This window comes from Ambystoma mexicanum, chromosome 9 (genome assembly GCF_040938575.1).
Source record: "Ambystoma mexicanum isolate Mex_15411 chromosome 9, UKY_AmexF1_1, whole genome shotgun sequence".
NCBI classification, from domain to species: domain Eukaryota; kingdom Metazoa; phylum Chordata; class Amphibia; order Caudata; family Ambystomatidae; genus Ambystoma; species Ambystoma mexicanum.
In genome coordinates this window covers 907,997,123-908,012,416 of record NC_090931.1, presented here as the reverse complement: position 1 = coordinate 908,012,416, position 15,294 = coordinate 907,997,123, and the positions used below count along the sequence as shown (strand labels likewise).

General features: G+C 46.1%; 1 protein-coding gene across 2 annotated transcripts in view; it reads right to left on the bottom strand.

The window, feature by feature from the left end:
• FTCD (formimidoyltransferase cyclodeaminase) overlaps positions 1-15,294 on the bottom strand; it is a 212,007-nt gene that overhangs the window by 58,606 nt on the left and 138,107 nt on the right. For both annotated transcript variants that reach the window (XM_069616046.1, XM_069616045.1), the window contains exon 9: positions 1,117-1,246. In XM_069616046.1, coding sequence (XP_069472147.1) covers positions 1,117-1,246 — 130 coding nt within the window. The remainder of the gene's footprint in view (positions 1-1,116; positions 1,247-15,294) is intronic.

Below are 15,294 nucleotides of genomic sequence, written 5' to 3'. Positions count from 1 at the left end.
GCTTCACATGCAGAATCCCTCTTCATGCGTCTGCTCTTGTCTTTTACATCTCTTCATATTCTAGACCCCCACCCCCCCCCACCACCACATGGAAAAACATCCCTCGGCTCTGACTCAGCCCTCAATAGCCTCTCCTGTGGTGTTGTGACCCTCTGACGTGTGTTGGCACTTTAAGGGGATGTGTCCCTCTCACATCTATTGCCCTTTTAAGATGGGCCATGACTGTCATGGCCCAAGCTAATAAAAGGAACCCTGCATGTGCAGTAGACCGGTTGCAGACTCCAAGATGGAATTACCAGAGTGTCTCATGTCAGGCTTGCAGGCCCACACCATGCGAGCATGGGCCTGCAGGCCATGTTGCCATGGGGCCCTCTTGCCAGCAAGGTGGCCAGGGTCCGCATGTGCTGGGTAAGGCCCGCCCTGCCCCATCCAAGACTGGGTGTCCACCAGCATCCGCCTGAGCCTCCGTGGTGCTGGTGTCCCACAGTACCCACAGGGGGGCCAGCTTGAGGTCTATGGTCAACCCCCAACATCTCCCATGGGCCCACCATGCACGGCCTCCCACATCTGCCCTCTTCCCCTACTGACCCCATCACCATGGAAATGCTCTCCAATTCAAACCCAAGACATTCAGTGAGTGGAAGTATTCAAGAGCAAAGTTCAGCTCCATCAGATAGCAAATAAAGGTGTTCCTCACAAGACACCATCCTGCCGAGATGCTTCTGCGCGCCCTAAATATTTATGGACTGAAGCAAATACTGGCACGAGGCATAATATGTACCGTAAGTATTTCTCTTGAACTTTGTAGGACTCTATACTCTAGAGTCCCACAACCCAACTCATCACTACCCATAGCTTAATTGCACCCTAAAATCAGATACCTCTGCAGCCAGTTTGCTCTCTGTACAGCACTTCTCTTACAAAGGACTTTCATTTAAGTACAATCTCTGCAAGTTGAGTGGCAGTCATACTTTTGCAGATCAATTCCACGAGCACTTCACTTTTAACATCCCAAAAACAACCGACCGCTAATACTTGTACTGTACTAGATTTAGTCCTGCTCAGCCCAACTAGCACAAAAGTACAGGATCATTAGGTTCCAATGTTCACACTTACCATTGCGGACACAGCTGCAGCCACAGAACCTCCTCCAGGAGCAGCGGAACGCGCCCCAACATGTGCCACAAAGGACTGAAGAGAACGGGCTATGAGGCTGCCCCTGGATGCACCATCCTGGACCATATACCTGCAAGAAAGAGGGACCATCAGCCCAGTGGAAGTGGCACTCTTGGGGGAAGGGGGTGGGGGGCGGGGGGTTCTTGGTAGTGCATCATAGGATCTTCAACAGTTAAGGAAGGTCCACACTGCCATGTTAAGGGGTCAGTGCCATGCTAAAGAGCAGCTAGCCATGCTGTGCCAAAATCTCTGAAGAGAGGAAATGGGAGTGAACCCCAACGTGCCATCAAGGGTTCTTCAGTCTTTATGGCGAACACACCGGGTTAAGTTGGTTCAACCATACAAATAACGAAAAAGGAGTGCGACTGATTAGAGAAAGAGCCATAACCCATGCTCTGTTCAAATGTTTTCTACAACGGTTTCTTTGACACTTGTTTGGGATGTCCAGCGCACGGCTATATGCAGCCCACAGCAAAGAACAAGGGAAGAGAACCCACCACTAAAGCATAAAACTAAGAAAGTCTTCAATCAAGTGAGAAAAAGCTGGCAATTCTGTAAAATGGAAAGTACTGCTCCCTTCAACACAATGGGCAAAATCTCTATTTTTTAATTTTGGCTTTGACTCAACCGTGGCTCCTTCCATGCTCAGTCAAATCCACGGTTCCATGTCTTAAAATCGTGGCGAAAATGGCTGTGTACACAAAATATCACGGCATTGCTGTGGTTTTGCTGGCACAATCATGTAAAGCATGCAGGGGACACCCCCGCAACCCCTTCTCCCCTTAAATGGTATAATGGGGTACACCTTTACCAGGTCAAACCACAGTATTTTTGCTACAGGCGAAATTTTTTTGCCACGTTTTTATTATTATTATGCATTTTTAAAGTGCTCACACAGGCGCCGTTACAGGATTATTATATTTTTTTCCAGTTGCGTAATTATTTTTTTTTTGCTGTTGTCTTAGTTGTGCATTTATAACGCACTTAAATACCCAGAGGTTTCTAAGCGCGGACCCGTGGACCCGGGGATCGAACCTGTGTTGCTTCGTGTCGTCTTGCTTCTTACCAAATACCAAATCCACAGGTAGTTGTAATACATTTATACACACGTTTAACATATGCTCCTAAATTTTTTTTTTTTGTATTTAATGAATTTAGATTTTTACAAAACAACTATCTTTGTTGTCTAAAAGGAAGAAATGTCATTTTCTGTGCAGAAGGAGATTTCCCAAACAAGTGTCTATTGTTCCTGACAAACCCAGACTACTGCAAGCAAGTGTACACTACCCAATTCCTGCATATCAACATTGTCTTTATTCCATGAAGGTAGGACAGTCTAGATTTAATTTCCGGGGAAGCCAAACTAAAAAATGGCACCTGGTGCACCGCTAGTTCCAGACCAGCTAATTCACAAGGTGATAGTGCTGCAGAGGCTAAGGAGTCAGCAGATTTAAACTGTCTGAATATGGTCTCCAGCACTACAGTGCCAATGTCAGATGTTGAGGTACAGTTCTAGGAAAAGGGGCAACCACTACAAAAACAGAGGTCCAGATGTGGTTGCAGAAAAAGTCGTTTGCTGGATTTGTGGCAAAAGGCAGCCATTCCTCACCATCCCTACCGTCAGGTGATTATGCGAGTGACCTATTCAGGGCCTTGTATGAAGAAGTTGCAAGGATAGACTATGCGCTCTGAGGACAAGGATAACCGTTCACGCCGCTAGTCGGTAACACGACGGCAAGCGCAACTGCAGAACAGAAGCTCAGCAGCAAGCGAAAAGCAGCAGGTATACCCACCAGCGCCTTTTCTGCACAAAGAAAATAAGGCAAGTAGTCCAAGTACAGCTGGAACAGACAACCACTCCGTGCACACAGGATTGGTAGAACCACCACCACAAAAACAGGAAGCCCTGTCCGACTTGACCAGTATGAAAAGGGCATCATGGACCTGGGATTCTTTTCAACATTGATCAGAAAAACGATGACATTACAATCTGCACACACTGCAAAATGCAGGACACTATTGTGGGAAGATGGGCATGCAGGGCTGTGTTGTCACTTGGAAAAGAGGGGAATTGCATGGTCATCAGCAAAAAGTTAGTGGAAGCTATTCAGACAGGTCAGTACTTCAGGTTGAGGGAAAAAGTGAGGATGCAAGGGGTGTCTGATGATGTAAAGATATGAGCAGGGCATCAACACCCCCACCCTTGTAACCTACAGAAAGCAGTGAGGTTACCCCTGCTCATAGGTGGTCATCCGTTTACCAGGCACCGCTGCAGTCACTGGCAGCACGCTGTTCACACAAGGCCACAAAGTACCACAGACATCTTGCCTGGTGGCATTTTCACAACAGGAAGCTGAACAAAGCATTGGCAGATTAAACTCTGATCCTATTCTTTGGTGGACACTGAAGCAGCAAACATCCTGGCATCATCCCCTGCCAAGGTTTTGGGATGGCCTGGACCAAACAAGTAGACCGCTGGTAATTGCCGTTGCATGCACAATGTTGCTACCTTTGTCACGGACAAGACCTTGTACCCAGCTTTGCACACTGTTTGAATCTCATATTGAAGGTCTTCTTTAAAAACACTGTGCCAATGGCCATTGATCCAACCCCAAGCGACAGACCACCAGGGCTCAGCAGGGGATGGGATGGGGTCCATTTGCGGTTTGTATAGAGGATTCCACCTGTTGGAATGCCACCTTGTATGCATCAACGCCTCCAAACTGCACAGAGCGGTGACCAGTGATGCAACACAAAGATGAAGGCTCATCCACGTAGTGCTTTCAGAAAGGGGGTCTTATCAAACTGCTCATCCAGCTTCTAGCTCCTCTTTATCAGGCTGTCCATAACACTTCCATCAACGATACAATCCCTCCCTTCCACTTCTTTATGTGCTCAAAGGCCAGACCATGGGAACGCGGTAGAACATTCTGGGAGACGAGTTCTTTGAAGCTTTGTGTCTGCCAACGCCACACACCAGCAATTAGACATCCGTGTGTTGCTCCTGGCATGCTTTTTTCAACTAGTGTGCTAAAGACAAATGATATGCTTTTGTGTGCCTCGTTCGGAGAGCGATCTGGCGAAACAAGATAGAACCTGGGCACAATTGTGGCACGAGAGCGCTCACATGAAACTTCCATGACAGGAACTGGGGGTGGGGGGGTGCCTTTTTCCACCTCCACATAGCAGTTACACTACCAGGGACCACAGTGGAGCCGGGCATGGTGGCCGCACCAGGCATGTGCATGAGGGGGTGCTAAAGCCCACACCCAAATCACTCTCATTAACAGGCAGAGCAGAATCCCATTCTGCACAGATCTACACACTCCTGTGTATTTAGATGCCCCATACATACCCTGGCAAATGTTAACCTCTCTATGTAGAACTAAATATCCTCACCACATTGGACAAAGTGTTAGAGCTGCTGACGCTATCGAGTGTTGGTGGATTAGGGAGACCTAAAAAGGGAAGGGGGAGGAAGAAGAGCAAGGAAAATGAATATAAGCAGGGACAGGTGAGCAACCAAAGGAAAAAAGGTGGGAGGGGGAGAGGAAGGAGGCAGGGATGTGAGAGAAGCACGAGACTTACCTGGAGCTAGAAACTGCTTGGTGGAGAAGGGGGTTGGGAAACAAGAGTGGAAGAGAAGGCATAGTGAGGAAAGGACACATTTGCATTAGTTTCTTGTAGCAGATCAAGCTCATTTTCAATTGTGTCTGCTCCTTTAGCAGTGCCTGTTCCATTGGTGGGCTTCCATTTAATAAACCCATACATTCTGGAAATTGTGTTTGTTGGTGTCAATCGGATTAACAAACCAGAAAACAATTACAAATATTTTTAAATGGTGTCCTGAAGCCATCACTTGTAATGAACTATGTTGTCCCAAAGATGTGAGTAGATCTGCTGCAAGGCAATAAAATGAGTAACCATGTCACCCTATCCTGTTCTGTTAAATGAAAAACAAAGGAAAACCTGGTTTGTGAAAGTAGAAGGGGAAAGTATTGTGTACCCACAATGTTTGTTGCCATTGAGTTAGAACTCCATTTTTATCCTGAGAGGGGTGCCGCCCATAGGGACAGGTATGGTCCAGCAACTATCAGATGTGCCTCCCACAATATTGCCCTGCCCCCCCCTAAGGATATTTGAGGTGTAGTCATTGAGGACCATAACTGCATCCTCAAGGCTCTCAAGAAGTGCTACCCACATTCTGTCCCAAACAGACATAATTGGGGACAGTGAATTTCTAAAACTAGCTAGCTGTTCACATTAGAGGACACTGCATCAACAATGATTTCAGAGCATTACAAGTCTGTCTCTCTTCGGTCTCCAAGTCTAGTAGTATTTTCATCCCAGTAGTCTTTTCAGTGGTATTCCTGTATTGTGATATTGCTACTCTGATGACACAGAAGGCTGGCACTAGTACCAAGGCTGCTACCAGTACCTTCAGGCAATTCATGACGGTATCCAAGAGATGATATAGGACATCCATTGTCGTCCTTCCCTATGGCGTTCGTCTCAGCTTTCATTTTAGCATGTTGCTCCGATAGTTGGGTAATGGCCTTTGTTAGGGTCCCATTCTCTTCATCGTGGGCAGGTAAATGTACAGCAAGAAGGTCCAATTTTGGCGCAAAGGCTTCATTCTATGGCTGTTAGGTTTAGAACATATCGGTTCTGGAGGGCCATTAACCTGACTGCTCTCAACTCTTCCTTGATGGCATTGAACCCTTTAATGGTCAAACTTGTCATCTGCATCAGCTCCCAAAGCGTGATCTGGAGCCATTTGGTATTCACATTTGCTTGAACCGCGAACATCTCAGTCCGGCTGAACAGCCTCTGTTCTTGTGGTATTGCATCAATTAGATACAATACTTCCCTCTCTTCACTCTTGCCAGCTCTACAAATCCCTTCTTTCTTTGAGCATCCATCTTGGGAAATCCATCTACTTTTATGTCTTTCCGGGACACTACTAATGCTGGTGTGTTCAGCTGTACAAGAGAACATTTCCATCCCCAATAAGGTGGCAACTGCATGTATGCCTTCAACCCGCAGGCCCATTAGTCATCCATGAGCACTGTGGTGCCAACCTTCATGCCTGGTATCTTCGAAGTTTACTTGCATCCTGTATTCTCTCCAACCTTTATTGGACCATCATTCTGGAAACACAATGAAGCGCCCTCAAGTGGTAGAATCGTAATGGGACCCGCTTAATTTTCTACCCATGTGAGTGAGCAAATTTGCACTTGCTTTCCATTCCTTGAGGCAGTTATTTACCTTTTGCATGATCTCTACTGGAACTGTTAGGAGCGCATGTGCTTTGCTCTCAACCACTCCTTCTTTCCATTCTTCTGCTGTGTTAATTTGCCCATACACTAGCAGCTGTGGTCTTTCCCAGCATCCTGACATTCCTCCCATCTCCCTTTGTCCTGTCTAAGGGCACTGATATTTCTTCTGTGTCACTATCTTTGCTTCTCCTTGTGTGGAGCATCAGATATATAGTCTACTGTTGTGTCTGTACTCCACTAGTCACCCATCATGTTTCAAGTCTTGATATAACTATCTTTGTACGGGAACGCTTTCTGTGACATCCTTAATGTGGCCCATCTCCCTTGAAATTGGCCTCTGGTGTTGCAGAGCGACAAATGCATGAGGCATTGGGTTTCAGTGTTTGGAACTGTAGTTGCTGTGAATGTCCTGGATGTACTCATGGCATAGGGGATGAGAGCACATGACAGCTCTCCTTCATGGTTTCTTTACCTACCATGGTCATGTCCCTACCTTGGAAAACTGGGCCGAATCAGTTACCTGGTCGAAGTGTCCATCTGCACTGCATTTGAGTCTTTAACTGTCTGGCAGCGCTTGTCATCTATCCAGATATGGCTTCCGTAATGGCAGTTAGGGGTCGCATTAGTAGGGGTCAAGGCATGTGCTTGCGAAAATAAAATTCTTCGTAATGCAAGGAGTGTAAAGAGGTAGAGACAACAGAAGGCACAAAACATCAATACAACAGTTTGAATTACAGTTGCCATTTTGTAGTACCGAGTATCCTCTAGCATTGCTCCAAAAATCTGTAAGACTCACCCAAAAAGCCTATGATTATAGTTTAGTGGGTTAGGTTAAGCTCTTACTGGGATAGCGCTGCATAGAACAAAGGCTCCCAAACTAACTGGAATCAAGAATTAATGAGCAGGATTATAATCAATGTGTCTCCCTGGGTCAATTGGGGCTGGGGTTGTGCCACATAAAGCAGAAAAGCATGAAGGAACAATCGAGTTGGGATCATCCATTCAGTTTCCGATTCAATTACAAAACAAATAAAGTGCTCCTGAAAGGTTGTGTGCAGGTATGGAATAAAATATTTGAAAAAGTCCTTTACTTTCATGATGAATACCTAGTGTAAGGAAAAGATGATGTGCCTAATCGAATTGTGTGCTTGGTCCTTCCTAATTCTAACCTTAGAAGGAATGAGTATTTGTTGTGGAGTTTCTCCATTGTCTGGCTCTTCTTCTTGCATCAAATTGTTTTAGCTCTAGTGGGAGTAGGTCTCACCTTCAATATTGTTCCAGGCTTTCTTGCCACTCTGCTTAACCTTACGGTCAGTGGCTGGCTCGATAAAAGAAAAAAAAAAATAATAAAAAAAAAAAATAGTGTCCCTCGAACCTTAGCTTGAACTAAGAACTAACAAAATTCTGCAAAAGAACTGTATCCCCAGGGTAAAATAGTGGTGGTTTTAAAGTTCTTGATTCATTTCTGGGATGTTGTCTTTCTCACTCTTTGACCTCTCCCACCAGTACTGGAGCCGACGAGATAAAAGCAGCACTAGACATCCTCGAAGCAATACACTCCTGTATTTCATCTCCAAGAACAGCAGCAGAATTTCAGGTGTCTTGTCAGTTGTCTAGTGCGAGGACCAAGTGGGGGTGGAGGGGGACGCATGCATCGCTCTGTCACCACCTCATGAGGGGTTAAGTGGTGGTGGTCAGATGCAGGCTGCTTGCTCAATGCGAACAGGGCTAGGAGCAGACAATGGAGCCAACTCCTTTTTCAATGTGGCTTTTATTTTAGCCATTTTCTCCTTCAGCAGGCCATTTAGGTGCTCGCATATTCTATTTGCTTGTGGGAGATAAGCACAGGAGAACTTGTGCCCGATCCCTAGGAGAGCCGTGATATGCTCAAAGATCTCATTCACAAGGTGAGGTCCATTGTCAGACAGCAGGACCTCACACACCCCACTGTGGGAATACCTCTTTAACATGGAATTTTGCAGCTCTGAGAGCATCAGGGTGTGAACAGGGACTGGCTTCGATCCACCAGGAAAATGGACATACAACCACCATCATAAAGCGGTAGCCTTGACATGCTTGGATGTCAACATAATCTACATGGAGGGTTTGGAAAGGCACGATTGGGCAGGGTATTGTGCCTTACACTACTTGTAAAGTATGGCCCGCATTACATTTCTTGCAAACAATACATTTTTCCATAAATGCAGCTATATGCTCTGCCATAGTTGGACAGAACCACTCTTCCCCAAAGTGTATGGCAAGTACATCCCTACCTAGAAGTGTAGGATGATGCAGTTGCATGAAAGCAATCTGCAATAGTGCTACTGGGATCACTAGCTTGCCTGTGCTTTCCTGTAGCCACAAGGCATCCGTGGGGGATATGGAACATCCCCCCTTCACCCGTAGCTCCTTTTCTTCCACCAGTGTTTTCCCTTTAACTACATTATTTGCGTGGCTGGTAATGCACAATATCCTTCCTTCAGGAGCATGTTTCACATGTGGCTACACATGTTTGATGGAGTATCAAATTCATTTATTTCTGTAAAATATGCTGCACGTTTTGCTTCTGCATCTTCGTTGCCACAGGATACCAAGTTCTCCCCCTTCATATGTGCTTGGCACTTCACGACCGCTATGGCTTCTGGGAGTTTTAGGGCTTCTATAAGCCTGCCCAATAGGGGCGCATGCTGCTCTGGTGTGCTGTCAGCACGTCAGAACCTCCTCTGCCAGTTTGGCAGTGCAGCATGTACTGTAGACATCACATAGGCTGAATTGGAATATACTCCGACTCCCTGATCCCTGCATGCTTCCAATGTCATTATGAGAGCCACTAATTCTGACGCTTGCTTTAAGAAACTAACAGAAATCTCACGCTTGCTACTTCTTCAGGCGTCCAGTCCGATTTCATTTTCACCACTGCTGACCCAATACGTCTCCTCCCCCACCACCATCGCCGAGGACGAGTCAATATAAAATACTTCTCCCCCTTCAAGGGCATTCTCTGCCACTTTGGGAATGTCATCATATTGTTCCATATAGGTCATGCACATAGTCTGCCTCATCCACTGGTTCAGTTAGAAATGTCGCTGGGTTTATGATTCTGCACTTTTCTACCTTTATTGCTGGATTCAAGATAATTACCTTGTATCCAGATGCTCCCAGAGTAGTCAACGTGCTCTTGTGTTTGAGGATCGCAGAAAGGGCATGTTCCACCTAAAACATGGTGCTGCACCCCATTGTGATGCTCCGATTTCTCTCCTACGAATGCAGCACCAGCCAATGCTTGTTCACATGGATGATGTCCCCTCATTACTGGGTCTAATGGTCCACTAAGCAACTGATTTGTGTCCTATGGTTGTCTTCTGCGTGAGTACTGCAGATATCACTACTCTTATGGGAGAACAAATCGAATTCTTCATGGTAGCCAGGAATCCCAAACACTGGAGCTGTGCATATGGCCTTCTTCAGCTTCTCAAATGCCTGTCATTTTGTGTGTCCATAACAAATTACTGTCCCCTCTGTTTGCCTCACAGAGCACACTTAATAGGGGTCTCGTGTACATGCTGTAATCAAATACCAGGCTCTGCAGTAATTACCAAGGCCTAAAAATGGTTTCATCTCTCACTATTTGGCTGCAGCATCCTGAAGATCGCCTCCGCCCTTTCTTGAATTACCCTTTGGCCTTCCTGCGAGATCAGCAGTCCTATGTACAACACCTCCTCCTGGCAATATTGTAATTTCACCTGGTCTACCTTCTAACCCTTTTCTGCTAGTATGGTCAACAAGTATAAAAAGTAATTTCGACACTGCCCTTCAGACTTCCTGCAAATCAAAATGTCATCAACATACCGAATGACGGTACTCCATTTATGTTGCCATGGCCCATTTGAAAGACCCTATTAAAGAGGGTGACTCACAGTACCACTGTGGTAATCTCGTGTGTTTCCACTTCAGGTTTCTATGTAGAAAGTAGGTCAAGTCCTGGGACTCTTCATGAAGTGCTACAGAGAAGAAGGCATTCTTTAAATCCATCATTGAGAAATGGGTGGCTTCCGGTGGGATACTACAGTATTGTCGCTGGATTGGGAACTAGCGGAAATTCTGCCTCAATTTAAGGGACGCAAATCCTGAATAAAATGACATGATCCCCCTGTCGCCTTCTTCACTGAATATACACGTGTTACACTGACTCAGAAGGTACCAAAATACCTTGCTTTATTAACGCGACAATCATCTCAAATACTGTCCTCTGCCTCATGATATGGGATATTGTCTCGCCCTCTGTAAAAATCAACCCTGGCTTGAGCTTTATTTTGACAGCTCATATTCCTTCAGACCCACATCATATGGACTGTTGGTGCATAGGATACTGGGTACTTGCCCCAAATCTTCCTCGAGAAAGGTGGAGGTGCTTTTCACAACAGAACCGTTCTCAGTGGAACTTCCCTGTAATGTATCCTCACCCAATGTGTAATGCTCATGAAAAACGCTGTCTCATGATCTGAACGCTCGTCTCAAAACAGTTCCTGATCTGTCACTTCAGTCAGCCTGTGCTCTTCTACTACGATTACTGTCCTCCATGACCGTCCTGTGTCGTCAGTCCCCATGCAACACTAGTCGCTTGTCTTACTATAACCCCTTCTAGTTCTATTGGTATTACTTGTCCTTCCTTCTCATCTAGAAGAATCTCTGGCCTAAACAGAAACTCGTTTGGTATATGCAATAGCCTGCCTTGTATCCCTAGAAGCCACACCATCAGCACTTAAACACCATATTGGAACAGCTCAAGGTCTGTTGGCACCCCCCTCTGTTCCGTCTGCCAATGGTTTGAGTCACCCCATCCTGTGACACCTCCTTCCATTGCCTGCGGTGAGTTCTGTATATTCTAGGTGACTACTTCCTCACCACTCGTCAGAATCCCCCCCCCTTCCATCTGAAATTATGTTTTCTGCACTAGTTTTGCTTGTTCCTGCTTTCGCGTCATGCTTCCTCCTCATGTTCGCTTCTATTAACCGACAATAGTGCACAATAGTCAGTTGGATTTCGGGCCACGGCTTAACCTCCATCCTCACTAACCTTTTCAGCAGGTTCTGTCCCTGTTCTGGCAGCCTGTGGCATAATACAAGTTAAATAACCCCACTTCTGTCCCACGGTTCCCTCATCTTGAGACGTCAACACTCTTGAATGAATTCAAGTGGGTCTTCATCTTCTCGCATTTTACGTGCCATAATTGCACTAATGTCTGACGTGTCTGGATACTGTACTCTTATAGCTTGCCATACGGCCACTCGGGAATGCACCATTATGCGCCGTGTTCTGTGCTGTCACTGGGGTAACCTGCTCTTTTCCAAACATCGTCAGCTACCTCCGCAAGAATGGCTGAAAGTAGGCTCTTCATGTCACCCACTGCCAGTGTCGTCCCAGTTGTCAGTCTTCTGACTTGGTAAATCCATTTCCCAGCCCCAGCAGCCAACAAAGGTAGCTTGCATCTTAAAGTATCCTTATCCATTTGTTGCCATGGCATATACTTAGGTTGTCCGCCACCCTTTAACGGAAACTGTCAGTGCCATCCCTCCGTCACGTCTCCTATGTCTTTAGTGGCAGTAAACGCCCTTGTCATCTCCATATGTTTCCGTCCTGGCACTGCTCCAAGCCTATGCGTATACGGGGTACTTTTGTCTGCACTGTACGAACCATCTCTTGGGTGTTCCAGTCATCCCTCAGGCATTCCCCTTCTCTCCATACTAGGTTTCTGTCAGGGCTTGTGTCCCTGGAGCACCAGCGAGAAGCCCACCCCCCCTCCATGGTCATCACTTTCCATTGGTCTTCATCTGACCCTAAAGTCCCAATGCCATTGTCACTGTCCTCTCCTCCTTCATCCTCAAAGCCAAGCCTTCTTAACATCAGTTTCTCCAGTTTTCTCTTTGCCCGATCTGTAAAACGGTGTTTCCCCTCAATGAGGGCCCCGTGGTACTCCTAGTCATTTGCAGGGCAGCCAAACCATCTCTCCTACACAGTTCCCCTAGTCTTCGTATCCCTTCCCAGTCATCTTCATTCAGACGTGTCAGATCCATCTTAATGTCTACCCCTTTCTTGAGACGTCCCCTACTTTCGTCTCTTTCCTGCACACATCTCTGATCCCCTTCTCGGCGTCAGCGGTCTTTAATGAGTTGCTAGACTTTCAACCTTTTCTCTCTCATTTGAAACCGTCTCTCCTGCTCTTCGTCAACCTTCTTTCTTGCTCTCTGCTGTTTCTGCCTTTTATTTTCTCTCCCCTTTCCCTTTCTGCTCGCTCTTTTCTCAACCCATCATATTCCTTCTTCTCTTCTCTGTACTTCTGCCATTCTTTCCACCCATTCCTTAGCTTCCTTCTCTGTATCTTTAAGATTTGGAACTTCCTCTACTCTATGTCCTGCCACTTGTGGTCTTCCCGTCCAGTTCAAACAATATCTGTCCACCTACCCATGGATTTGTCAGGACTATAGCCTCATGACCTCCGCTATGTCCTGTCTTCCCCAAGTCATTTTCCTTCAGTATCTCTAGCAATTCGATGCGCTCCTTGCATTCACCGCGGTTATCTGCACTTTTTTATGCTTGTTTGCGCCACTACGTATGCCTTCACTGCTATGCCCTGGAGGTGCAAAAATAGGATTGGTGCATGCCGCTGCTGCTTTCAATTCCTTCAAGGGATAAAAATCCCTGACTTTCTGGAGGAGACAAAGGCAGCTCACCTTCAATATCTTCCATAGCTCTATTATAGTAACTACACGGTCATACGTTGCGGCACACATTTGTAAAAGCTTCCATCTTTGCGCCATGGGTTCGCCAATTTGCCCTCGGTATCGCAAGTCCATTCCGCGCTATACTTCCGTATTTTGTCTTGATATCTGGGACTTTCACAAATGCGAAATAGGTGCATCTCTCATTTTGTCATGTTTAGTACTCGTCAATACTTGACCTCAAATCGTGATTGACATAACCAATGTAGCGTATCAATTTTAAATCCACATAATTAACACCACTTTTCAATCACATTTTTTCTGATCATGACAAATGTAAAGAATCTTTTCACCAGCCTTTCCGGCTCACAACCTTCAACAAGAGCGCGCTTCATGCACCGCCCATGATGCTTTTTCCACCCTTAAGTCCCAACCCACAATTCTATTCCTGTGCTGCAAGTGCTGCCCAAATGGCGTAACATTTTTGATCTGTTCAAGCAACGTTCGACTGATGAAATTCACCATCTTTTGCACACCTCAATTCCTATTCAACAACCTCACGGGTGATGTCACCAATTGCCTAGAGAAAGAGGTCCTTAATACGTCCCTATACATGTCCGCTTTGATCTCTAAAAAAAACACAACAAAACATGATGTAACACACACTGCCATCTTCCTGTCTAACAGGGTATCCTCAAATCATGTGGTCCCTCTTCCATACCGATGCCTATGGGAAAATATCTCCAATAGATAAATTAGGAAACCATCTTCTGTGATATAAGCTAGCTTCTCCAGCTAATACCTATACACAGGTAACCATACATATGCCTAACTCGCAGGCTTTTTTTGCCTTTTATTACATACCAAGGTGACACCTAGAGTATAGGTAACATTTTTATAATCTTTTTTTCATCCGTAAACTATGCTGACCACCTAAACTGACCGCCCAAAGAGCGGGTAACATTTACATAAACACAAAACCACAGAATCGTAACACTAAGCAGAACCTTTTCCCCCTTCCCTCCCATATAGAAGAGTCTATAATTACACTGTGTGATCTGCTGAAGCCCCTCAGACACAGACTCTTCCCACAATCTGCCACTCTGCCATCTGGTCTGCTTGGCATCCCACGGGGAGCAGGAAGGAATTTCCTCCAAGAAGGCTTCCGTTATCCTCTTCACTTTTTCCACGTGCAAGTATCGGTCCTTGCAGGTCACTGCACAGCCCTTCAGGCATGCGGCGGGAAGAGGTGGGCTTAATGCCGTAAGGTCTTGGCGACCATCCTACAGGAGCGGCAGTGGCTCTCTACCATTACCAGCAACAGGATACTCAGGCCAACAAAATCCCCACCGCAAGAACAGAGGACTCAACCATAGGGCAGAATTGTACTGTCTATTATCGAACAAAAAGGACAGGGATCAAACTAGAATAGCATAGCGTTTCCAGAGCTTGCGTCTTCCAAGCGTGTGTCACACAGTTTGAACCAGGGGGGTGACGTCACAAAAACAGGTCACGTCCCCAAAACCTATAAGGGTTGTGGATTGTTCAGCTTAGGGAAACTATATATGCAATGAATACGGGTTAGTATGATCATGGGATTGCCAGATCTGGTGGCTCCTCCTAGGACCACCTCCATCTAAAACAAAGACAAAGTTGCAGGAAAGTTAAGAAACTATTGGCTACTGCAACATTATATGTCTTATCGCGAAAGCTAACTGGATTGGATAGAATGGGTCATCCCAGCCTTGCGAACCTGGACAGCTAACTGGCTAGGTGGATTTTTTCAAGGCGATGGGAACAAACAGAGATGCTGTGTGTTCTATCATGTTGCCATCTCTGATCACCCAAGCCTGAGAGAGTACATTCAGTTGTTAGCTTTTAAGCAACACTTCTATCTTTTCACCTCTGGTCCAATGGGAACAGCTTTCCTCATCTACCGTGAATGAAAAGGCATTGTCCTGTTCCTCCTGGTTATGTGTGTAGGGACCACGAAAGGGAGCTCTGCGGCTTGTAATAATGAGGATGTTAGATTCTACTCCGGGGAGGTGTCTGGTTGCCTTGGTGAACTTGGAAACCTGCCATTGCTGCTCGTCCTTGGCTGGGGTGTGCACCATGTCTGT